This window comes from Trichosurus vulpecula, chromosome 6 (genome assembly GCF_011100635.1).
Source record: "Trichosurus vulpecula isolate mTriVul1 chromosome 6, mTriVul1.pri, whole genome shotgun sequence".
Taxonomy (NCBI): Eukaryota; Metazoa; Chordata; class Mammalia; order Diprotodontia; family Phalangeridae; genus Trichosurus; species Trichosurus vulpecula.
Window position 1 is genome coordinate 36,924,110 of NC_050578.1, and position 11,874 is coordinate 36,935,983.

The window sequence follows — 11,874 nt, forward strand, 5'->3', positions numbered from 1 at the left end:
AGTGAGATTCAATCAACCATCTTCCTCTCCACTGTCATAGGTCTTTACTCTTCATGTGAGATAACTTACACCATTCTACTTCTCCCTTCCTTCTTCACCCAGTACACATGAGAGTGATGTAAGATAATTATTTTTTTTTATTTTTTATTTTTAGGAAGACTCAACATTTATTAAGCACCTTTAGTGTGAAAGGCATGGTGCTTGCACCGTGCCAAGATACAAAGATAGACACAGACAAACATTCTGCCCTGGAGAGGGCTTAAAGCCTAATATGGGTTTATGTAATACAAAAAATGATGTAAAATAAAGAAATAATGACCTCCATTTTTTTACTGTTCCAAGCCTTGACCAGCTGTCATTTCACCCACCCCTAAAACACAATTGATAACAGTTTTCAGTTAACAGGCCATCCCTTCAGATATGGGAAGTCACTTGACTAATACTCTGAAAGCAAGGTACAAATGAGTTTTCAATTAATAGGCCATCCCTTTAATGGCCAGGCAATTCAATCATTATTAATTTCCACAAAGAATCGTAACAACCCAAATAGATATGGGAAACTACTTCATTAATATTTAAAAAACAGGGCAATCCCTGAAGGTGAATTACTTCTGATTTGCTGGTAGCCTATAAAATAGGGGCTAGCTATCCCTATCTTTATTACTTTGTATCCTTAATTTCCCCACTCCCAATTTGTCTGGGAATCCAGGCTGTCAGTAACGATTTTAGCCATAGTACTAATAACCAAGGCCCCCAGGCCCCCAGAAATGTCCAGCTGGGCTCTCTCTCCATGACACAAATCTCATTAAGTAGATGAGTAAAGTTACAACACTCAGTCACATCCTCAAGAACTTTTCCCACATGGGAAAAGCTTCACATAGTAGAAGACTTGGTTTTACTCAAGCCTCTTCCTTTCCAAGACAGAAAACACAAAACCAAGGAATGGAATGGAATGGATTTTTCCTAATAAGACAAAAACAATGAAATTCAGAACTGGATCACTTGGCCCTTTCTCTTCTTATCTCCTCCCAGTTCAAAATGCTTACACCTCTTAATGGCAAGCATCCTCTTAGACCTGCAGTTGGGTTCCACACATTCAAGCCTCAGTACAATCTTTTTTGTGGTCTTTGCCTTTTTGTGGAAAATTGGTTTTGTTTGACCACCATAGCCACTCTGCTTCCGATGGTATCGCCTTTTCCCCTGCGCGTACAGGGAATCCTTGCCTTTCTTGTACTGCGTCACTTTGTGAGGCTGGTGCTTGCCGCACTTTTGGCAGAAAGTTCTGCGGGTTTTGGGGACGTTCACTGAAGAGCAGCGCTGCGCTTCTGACCGGGCTTCTCTGATGTCCAGGCCGCTGGGATCCCTCGGCCGAGCGCTCACGAGCGAGCGCTCGGCCGAGGACGACGACGAGCCGGAGAGGACGACCGATTCCCAAGGATGACGGCAGAAGACTGCGAGTCGTAAGATAATTATAAAAAAAAAAGAGTCAATAGACTGGAAAAAGCAGAATTGGCCAAATGGAAAAGGAGATACAAAAATCCACTGAAGAAAACAACTCCTTGAAGAGTACAATTGGCCAAGTGGAAAAGAAAGTACAAAAGTAAAACATCACCTTTCTCATTCTTTATTTTTTATGTCATTCCCTCAAATTTACCTTATACTCACACCCTCAATGTATATCCCTTTTATCTTTACTGTTTTTGATACAATTTTTAAGAGTTACAAGCATCATCTTCCCATGTAGCAATGTAAAAAGTTTAGCTCTACTGAACCCCTTATGTTTTCTTTCCCCCTTTTCCCTTTTTAGGGTTCTCTTGGGTTTTGATATTGGAGGACAATTTTTGGGTTAGTTCTGGTCTTCTCCTTAGGAAGGTTAGAAATCCTTCTATTTTGTTGAATGACCATTTTTTCCCTTGAGGTATTATGCTTAATTTTGCCAGATAAGTCATTCTTGGTATAGCCCTAGCTCCTTTGCCCTCCAGAATATCATGTTCCAATCTTTTAATGTTGCAGCAGCCAAGTCCTGTGTGGTCCTGACTGTGACTCTGTGATATCTGAATTGTTTGTTTCTGGCCAGTTATAATATAATTTCTGTGACCTGGTATTCTGAAATTTGGATATAATGTTCCCTGGAATTTTTTTTTTCTTTTGAGATCTCTTTCCTGAGGTGATCAGTGGATTCTTTCAATGCCTATTTTGTGCTGTGTTTCCGGGGTGTCAGGGCAGTTTTCTTTGATAATTTCTTGAAAAATGCTGTCTAAATCCTCCTTTTGATTATGGCTTTCAGGTCATCCAATGATTCTGATATTGTCTCCCATTGATTTCTTTTCTAGGTCAGTTGTTTTCAGATGAGGTATTTTACATTGTCTTCTATTTTTCATTCTTTTGAATTTGTTTGATTGATTCACCATATCTCATAGAGTCATTAGCTTCTACTTGCCCAATTCTAATTTCTAAGGTGTTATGTTCCTTTTGTACTTTCTTTTCCACTTGGCCAATTGTACTCATCAAGGAGTCGTTTTCTTTACCACTCTCCTTTTCCATTTGGCCAATTCTACTCTTTAAGCAGTTTTCCAAGCTGCTGACTCTTTTTTCATAATTCTCTTGCATCTGTCTCATTCATTTTCCCAATTTTTCTTCTACCTCTCTTATATGATTTTTAAGTTCCTTTTTGAGTTCTTCTATTGGTTCTTTCTGCGCTTGAGACCACTTCCCATTTTAATTTGAGGTTTTGCCCATAGGCATTTTGCTATTTTTGTCCTCTTCTGAGTTTGTGTCTTGGTCTTTCCTGTCATAGTAATAACTTTCTATGGTCAGATTTCTTTTGTTGTTGTCGTTGTTTTACTCATCTTCTTTTGGCCTTTTACTTTTCTTTTAAATTTGAGCTCTGCTCCCAGGGTGGAAGTGGATCTGCCTCAGTCTTCTTGTACTAGTGGCTACAAGCCCTGGCTGTTTGCTGGTGCTGCACTCATGTTACCCTGAGGCCCCTGGGGGATTCTGGGTGCTGTTTTGAGGGGATAGGGTGGGAGTGGCTGGTGCTGCTGAAAGCTATAGAGGTCTAGTGGCTCACCTGGTGCTGAGCTGGGGCCTTAGTGGTGATGTCTGGCATGCGCTGAGGCCAGGCTGGGTTTTTCTGTATTTCCTGGGGGCTACACTGAAGCATGTGGAGGTCCAGCCACCAGAAGATATCATTCCATCCTGGGCTGGGGGGAAGCAGATGAGGTCTGACAAGCTGCAGGATGCCTGCCTGCCCAGGGCTACACTGAAGCACCTGATGATCCTTGGAGCTGGACTCTGCTGGTTCCCCTGGCTATTCTAAGGCACATGGGGGTCCTGGTGATGGCATTTGCCTGATCCATCACACCGAGGATCAGGATCTTCCACTGGTTTTCTGAGGTGGGCTTGCTGCTGGCTTGCTGGGATGCTTCCTGTCCTGGAATGTGTTCTCCTTTTACTCAAATGTGATGGACCTTTCTTGATGATCCTCCTAGTCTCCCAGGCTAAAAGACCTCTCTACCCTATCTTCCTGCTGGCTCAGCTATTCCAGGATTTGTTCTAGGACACTATTTTATGGTTGTTTGGAGGTCAACATTAAAGAACTACAGCATTTACTGCTTACTCTGCCATTTCGGCTCCCAAGAGCCTCGTAGGAAATGTTAAGTTATAATAATATTAAGAGCTCCAATTTTATCCTCATGGTCCCACCAATGTCCTTTACAGGCAGTGTTACACAGCAGATATGTGACTGCAATCAGTGCCACAAATGTATGGGTTCAAGTCCTGCTTCTGACATATACTGTCTGTTTGTAACCCTGAGCAAGTCACTTAAAATTTGTGAGACTCAATTTGTTTCATCTATAAAATGGGGATTATGACAGTATCTACCTCACAGAGTTGTTGTGAGGACCAAATGAGATCAGGTACATAAAGCACCTTGCAAACCTTAAAGAGCTTTATAAATATTAGTTATTATTAGCACTATTATGCTTGTTGTTATTCCAATGAAATAAAATCCAATTAGATAATTTTACTACTGAGTTAGGGGAAAAAGCTTCTTAAAAGATATAAGGTTAGAAGAATGATTTGAAAGGGAAGGGAAATGCAGCTTTAAGGCCTAGATCGAGGAGACTTTAAAAATATTAAAAGTGTCTAAGAAAAAGTGCCAAAAATTGGTTGAGTAGAAGAGAAGAAAGCATGGGGGGGGGAACAGACAAGATAAAAGAAGAGATATAGTCAGTGTCAGAGTCATAAAGAGCTTTGAAAGATGAGAAGCTTTACCTTCTTAAATTTGATTTAGACAGCTTTGAAGGATCTCAGCATGGGGAAGAATGAAGATATCAATAAACCCTAAGTGTGTACCTTAATCAGTTTAAAAATAAAAATGATATTTTTAGAATTTTGAAAATCTTTAGGCTTTAAGGAAAGTTTTAAGAAAAATGGGATGATTCATAGTTTTGTCTAATGCTTTGCCACTGGCCTAAAAGACTAAGCTAGAGGAGGAGGATGGAATCTCACTGAATCAAGGACTTTGAATGTTTAAGATGATAAATGCCTATTCTTAAATGACATTTCATATTGGTTTCTGAAGCTGAGCTATTTGACAGTGCCTAGGTCTTTGGTCACAAGAATTTTCTTTTCTGGGTCTTCAGCATCTGTGACTATAGCACATCCAGGAATACTTGCCAGGCTACATTTGCACAGACATTGTTTGCTAGCATGATGTCTAAGGGCACTGGCCTGGGAGTATTGCTGTTTCCAAGGTTCTTAGGTTCAGGGTCTGAGGGTAAATGGCAATCAGTCATAGCTTGACGTGCTTGGCATGAACTGCTGCCTGCCTCTGCAGCAGGGCACCTTGCTTCTTTAGTTAGGCTGCCTTGCCTGCCCAATGGGGGCAATTGATTTAATTGGCAGTTAGTGGAAATGACTGGACCTTTCTCCACAAGAGTTGCTTCCACATATTATCGTTATGAGGGCTGGGCTGGGAAAATAATTGATGAGGTGGGGTGTGTGGCTACTCTAGAGCTCCTATGCCCTCCTGCCTGGTGGCAGCATTTGTTCAACAGTTGCTGGTGGTGATGATGAGGAAAGTGTGCTTCTTTTCACAATGATTTCTCAATGATGACTACAGGGGCTAGGTGGGAAGCAAGTTTGATGGTTTGGAGGATAGAGTGCTGGGCCTAGAATCGGGAAGAGGTGAGTTCTAATCCAGTCTTAGACACTTACTAGCTGGGATCCTGGACAAGTCATAATAACCTTTACCTCAGTTTCCTTACCTGTTAAATGGAGATACTAGTATATACCTTTTTAGGGTTGTTATGACGCTCAAAATGTATACAATTGTAAATTAGCACATAATAAAACTATTATCATTACTCCTATTTCCAAAACTCTAGTAGCATTTATTTTAATGTCTCATTTGCCTGTACATTTCTATCTTGTTACTTCAGTAGATACACATCTGCAAGTGTGTTCTTTCTCATTTACATCTACTAAGTACTTTTGGAAAAAAATTACTAGCAGTATACTTACTTCTGTCTATTCTCAGTAATATTTGTTTATGGTATATAGATGAGATATTTTGCAACATTGATAAATAAGTCCTCAAAGTATATTGATTTACAGTAGTCATAATAAAAATATCTTTCTGACTAAGTATGAGTAGCAAACTGATAAAATATTGCCTACCTTTGATAACACACTCTCAGTTATACTTCACCCCCCTTAAAGTGCTGCTCTGGAAGCTAATTATGACAAAGAGATAACCTTTCTTTTTCCCAGTGGAAATCAGCTTCCTCTAGCCTAGAAATGCATATAGGCTGGGCTCAGCAATGAGCTACTTGTGTGTTGTCCAAGGGCCCTAACTAGTAATTTTTGCAAGTGCCTCAGGTAAGGGGAATGAAATATATCTGCAGATAATTCTGAGATAGCTGTGGCATCAGAGGCAGTATCACCAGAAAATGACTTATCTGAGTTACTATTGATGTAGTCAGTCCAATTGACTCATTTTACAGTTGAAGGTACAGAGGGCTAAGAAGGTTAAGTAACTTGCCCAAAGACATATAACTAGCAATTTTTGCAAGTGCCTGAGGTAAGTAACATACCCTCCACAGATTCAGGGATGGCTATTATGGTGACAAAGGGAGTGAGGTGCCAACAGAGAATAACTTATCTGAGGTACCAATGCACAGGCTAAAAATGATAGTTACCTGGTAGCTTCCTATTTTGGTTTACGATCCCTGCTCTTTAGGTGCTAAGTTCGGTTGTTTTTCAGCTGCAGAAGGACTGCAACTGCTTCAAGTAGCCTCTAAATTTTAGTGCCCTGAGATAATGCCCTTATTTCACAAGGTTAGTTATACCACTGCTAGATAAGGGAAAAGAGACATCACCACACTGGCTGCATGGTGACCAACTTCATAATCAATGCAATTCTCAAAGACTGTCTTAAAAGTCAATAGTGATGATGGGGGAAGTACTCACATCTAAGAAATGACAGCTAGTTGAGCAAGTCCTTAAGGAAAATTTGAGTCACTAACTGATTAAACATGTTATCACAATATAACATACTATCTACTGTAGCAATAAGACAACCGTGGTAAACTTTCAACATCTCAGTAACCCTCAAGTCTTATTTTGAACTGAGAAGAATTTTTATTAAAGAAATCAAGAAACTTTTTACTTTTATCTGGTTGAAAATTAATAAATTTATATACTGCAATATCAGTATAGATAGTCTTCTACTTTTTTTAGAAAAAGGACTATATGTACTAGATTTATTCTATAAGTCTTGTAAAGGTAGAATTTGAGAATGAGGATGAGGCCTCCTCAGACCTTTACTAGCTTTGTTATCTTCTCTGAGCCTCATTTTGATCATCCGTAAAATGAAGGAATTTAGCTCAATGGTCTCTAAGCTACAGAATCTCTTTTGTATAAACACTTACTAAACAATATTATATTTGCAACTGGCACACTAATCATTCCTTCTTTTTTCCTTTCTTTCAAGAATCCAATGATTGGCCAACCTGTTTTCTTTTCTATTGTATCTATATATTTCTTCTAGTTATGGCTTCTATTTTCACTGATGCACTATTAAGAAATAAAACAACACAAAACCAAACAAAATACAAACCAAAACAACAACAGAAAATGTAGTGATGCAGAGTTCTGCCTCTTGTCTTTTCCATGAAGTGACCATACATCTATTATGATGGTTTCTGAGGGCTTTATTCCTGTCAATAATGTAACTTCATCCCCTTCCCTCCAACACTCCCCCACTAAAATAAAAGAACAACAAAAATGAAGTTAAGAAAGATTTACTCTTATTTTTCTCTATCCTTACCCACATACATATATTTCTCATCACTATATACATAAATGTATGTGTGTGTGTGTGTGTGTGTGTGTGTGTGTGTGTGTGTGTGTAGATAGGTAGATAGAGATGGATAGACCTACTTGAAGTGATCATAATGTGTTTTCAGGTACTCAAAGGCCTGAAGTGAGACTAGTTTCCTGATCAGAGGAATAATTAACATTTCATCACAAGAACCAAGAAGGAGCTGTGCAGTAGGAAGTGGGGTGGGATCTCAAGCAGGTTGTTAAAGAAATGGGACAGGGGCTAAGGACACTGTTGTGATGGAAGTTGAAAGGTTGATTCACAAGGAATAAACCTTAAGGTAGAAGAACACAGGGAAGAATCACTCTGTGGGTTTAGTTTCTCTTCTTCTTTCTCTTTCCACTTTAACTTTGCTAGTTCTTCCACAGAAGCCCTGAGATGGCATTGGGGGAAGAAGAGAAGCAGTGATGATACCTGAGTAAGTCCATACCTGGGAGTTATCTATGCACTGATGAGGAGGGAAGGGTAGTGGCAGGTATGGGGTAAGTAATGGAGAGTCACTATGGGTGCCAGCTGCTGAGTGGGTCAGCAATTCTTGCATGACTTTTTGTATCCAAGGGACACAAATTAGGCTACTGTCAGGGCTTTTATTACCATGTGAGTAGCAAGGACAGCAACAGAAATCAAGATGCCTTGAAAATGATTTTGTTATTGTAAGCAAGTTAGCCAACAAATATTTATTAAATTCTTACTATATATCAGGTACTGTGGCATGCTCTAGATATGCAAAGAAACATAGAAACAGGTCCTACCTTCATGGAGTTCCCATTCAAATGGACAAAACCATATGCAAATAATAATTACATAGCAGAAAAGTAAAGTGTAATGATAGAGCCCAAAATAAAGCCTTTTTTTCCTGAAGCAGAATCACGCTCTTGTACAAGATGAAATAACAGCAGAGAAAGGTTTAAATATTAAAGAATATATTTCAGGATTGAAGAGGAAATGAAAAAAAAAACTCTTGGCACCTAGCTTGAGGCAGCCATGCAGCATGAATTCTAGTGCAAGGAAAAAAAAAACATTTAGTTATACTGCTCTTGAAGCTTAGAAAGGGAACAAAAAAGCTCTCTTAGTTTGAATGGGCAAAATAAAATACACATCACAATGTAGATATCAACTTCTTCCTCGGGTTAATAGTAAGATTCAAGAACTCTCAAATTCAAGAATGTTGGCCAGGGTTAATATCAATTTTCATTGTTCATAAGTTTTCACATAGCATGCAACTTGAGACTAGGTGTCTGATTAAATCGGGAAATGTTTTTGGTTTCTGCAGTGAGAATATTCTCCATCTTGACTTTGGAACATTTCCTGCATATGAGCAAAGTTCAATCAAATTGGTTCCATTTTCTGATCTGCCTCCCTCTTTTTTTAACTAAGTAAATGCCTTTTAAAGGAAGAGGAAATTCATATTGATTTTAACGTAAGGAGAATAGCACAGTGAAATGGTGGCAGAGTTCCATAGATGCCTGTGCTAACTGCAGCTAAAAATAAAGTTCTTTTGTAGAGTGAGTAAAGTTTCATTTCCCAGAGCACACTCTCTTATTTCTTTACTTGTGTGATGCAGTAATACCCAATGAGTATCCAGGGATTCTCATGATTCAGAAGAGTATGCTTTATCTTATGGAGCATAAGTTTTCAATTAAGCTCTGAACTTTGGTATCCCAGGTGAAGTAGTTTAATGCCAGTGGAGAAAACATCCATGCTCCAATGGGGGGGGGGCGGCGAATGAGGAAGTTGTTAATTTGTAGTAAGCATTCAACTACATTGACTAGAATTCAGGAGATAAGGGCTCTAAGCATTAACTGCATGTGTGATCTTGATAGCTCAAAAAAAACTAGATTAAAAGTTATTTGAAGATGGAGAAAATATAATAGCATGGAAAATACATCTTTCTTAGAAGGGATTAATGCTTCAGGTCACAGATGGATTACATCATGTATTAGATTTCTTCTAACTCCGAGATTCAGTGAGTTAGTGTTTCTAATTTATTAAAAATCACAGCTGCCTCAAAGGGGAACAGACTATTTAGAGGTATTGAATAACCACTGAGGTTTTCAACTGAGGGATTCATGAACACTTGTTGAAGATATTGTGGAGGATATTAATGGTTCTAATACAGGTTATATTAGATGACCTTCCTCACCTAGTAAAACTCTTGTAAACTGCATTATGGCATCACCAACTGCTTTTTGTTTATCTTGACTGGATGTCAAAGAAACATCTTAAATTCCGGATGTCCAAAACAGAACACGTTACCTTTCCCCACAAACCTCCCCTCTTCTAAGCTTCCTTATTATTCTTAACAAGTATGGTTATCCTATTCATTAACCAAGTTCACAATCCTTGTATCATTCTCATGTCTTCATTCTTGACTCTTCTGTATATTCACAATATCTCTGTAATATATTTCATTTTCTCCATTCACATAGTTGCTACCCTAATTCAGACTCTTCACAACTTTCAGCTAAGTTTTTTTACATTTTATTTTTTTCCAATTACATGTCATTCATTCATTTTTAAAACTGGGTTCAAATTATCTACCTATCTACCTACCTTCACCCCTCATTGAAAAGGCAAACGATTTGATATAGGTAATACATGTGCTGTCATCCAAAACTATTTCTGTATTAGTCATGTTGTGAAAGGAAATACCGCCCCCCCCCCACACACACAACAGTGCAAGAAAAATAAGGTTTTAAAAAAGCATGCTTTGATCTGCATTCAGACCCAATAGGTTCTCTCTCTGGGAGTGGATAGCATTTTTTACCATAAATTCTTTAGAACTGTCTTCAATTATTGTACTGCTGAGAATAGCTAAGTCATTCACAATTGATCATCACATAACATTGCTGTTACTGTGTGGACTGTTCTACTTCTGCTCCCTTAACTGCATCAGTTCACACCATTCCAGGTTTTTCTGAAAACATCTTGCTCATCATTTCTTATAACACAATAGTATTCCATAATAGTTGTGTACCATAACTTTACTAGCCATTCTCATATTGATGGACACCCCCTTAATTTCCAATGATTTGTCACCACAAAAATACCTGCTATGAATATTTTTGTACATATAGATTCTTTTCCTCTCCTCTCCTGTTCTTTCCTTTTTTTCTCTTCTTTTCTTTTCCTTTCTATCTCTTTGGGATACAGACCTAGTAGTGGTATAGCTGGATCAAATAGTATGCATGGTTTTATAGCCCTTTGGGCATAGTTCCAAATTGCTCTCCAGAATGCTTGAATCAGTTCATAACTCCACCAAGTGCTTTGGTGTCAAAATTTTCTGACATTTGCTTCCAACATTTGTCACTTTAGTTTTTTGTCATAATAGCCAATCTGGCAGGTGTTGATTTGCATTTTTCTATTTCAGTACTTATTTATAGCATTTTTCATGTGGATATAGATAGCTTTAACTTTTTTTTCATTTAAAAATTACCTGTTCATATATTTTTGATAATGTATCAATTGGGGAATGACTTGTATTCTTCTGATTTTGTGTCATTTCTCTATATATTTGAGAATAAGGCCTTTATTAGAGAAACTTGTAAATTTTTTTCACAGTTATGATTATTATGTTTCCATCTATCATATTTTCCCCTGTATTTATTCTTCTCTTTCTCTCCTTTCCCCCTGTCCATCCTCAAAATTGTTTTGTTTCTGACCTCCCCTCAATCCACTCTCCCTTCTAACAACTCCTCCTCTTCTCTTAGCCTCTTCTCCTCCTACTTCCCTGTAGGGTAAGATGTTTATATAACTGACTCAGTGTGGATGTTCTTCCCTCTTTGAGCCAATTCCAAAGAAATTCCTCCTCATCTCCCTCTGCATTGTAAAAACTCTTTGAGAATCCTTTTATGTGAGATAATTTACCTCATTCCATCTCTCCTTTTCTACTTCTCCCAATGTGTCCTTTCCCACCCATTAATTTTATTGATTTATTTGTTTATTTATTGATATCATCTCATCGTGGTAAATGCCAATCTGTACTCCTATGTGTGACCTCTGTCTCTGTATACCCTAATAATGATAAAGTTCTTAGGAGGTGCAAGTATCTTCTTCCCATGTAGGAATGTACACAATTTAACATTATTTAATCCCTTTTAATTTCTCTTTCCTATTTACCTTTTCATAGTCTCCTTGAGTATTGTATTTGAAACTGAAATTTCCTATTCAGCTCTGGTCTTTTTATCAGGAATGTTAGAAAGCCCTCTATTTCATTAAACAACCATTTTTCCCCCTGAAGGATTATACTCAGTTTTTCTGGGTAGGTGATTCTTAATAGTAATCATTTGCCTTCTGGAAATTTCACAATCCAAGCCCTTTGATTCTTTCATATAGAAGCTGTTAAATCTTGTGTTATACTGACTGTGGCTCCCCAATACTTTAATTATTTCTTTCTGGCCATTTGCAGTATTTTCTCTTTAACCTGGGAGCTCTGGAATTTGACTATAGTATTCCTGAGAGTTTTCATTTTGATCTCTTTCAAA

The 11,874-nt window shown here is 38.2% G+C and overlaps 1 protein-coding gene across 1 annotated transcript; it reads right to left on the reverse strand.

The window, feature by feature from the left end:
• Nucleotides 1-631: 631 nt before the first annotated feature.
• On the reverse strand, nt 632-3,359 carry LOC118854590 (60S ribosomal protein L36a-like). The gene is made up of 2 exons (XM_036764941.1): nt 3,272-3,359; nt 632-1,451 (listed from the first exon to the last, which is right to left on the reverse strand). Exons 1-2 carry the CDS (start codon nt 3,357-3,359, stop codon nt 988-990), a joined length of 552 nt encoding a protein of 183 aa, XP_036620836.1. The 3' UTR covers nt 632-987.
• Nucleotides 3,360-11,874: the final 8,515 nt, after the last annotated feature.

Excerpts from the sequence above, each read along its gene's own strand:
- LOC118854590 (XM_036764941.1), bottom strand. The coding sequence starts at position 3,359 with ATGGATCAGGCAAATGCCATCACCAGGACCCCCATGTGCCTTAGAATA. Across the intron at positions 1,452-3,271 it reads CCAGCTCCAAGGATCATCAG|TCTTCTGCCGTCATCCTTGG; the intron begins GTGCTTCAGTGT and ends TACGACTCGCAG.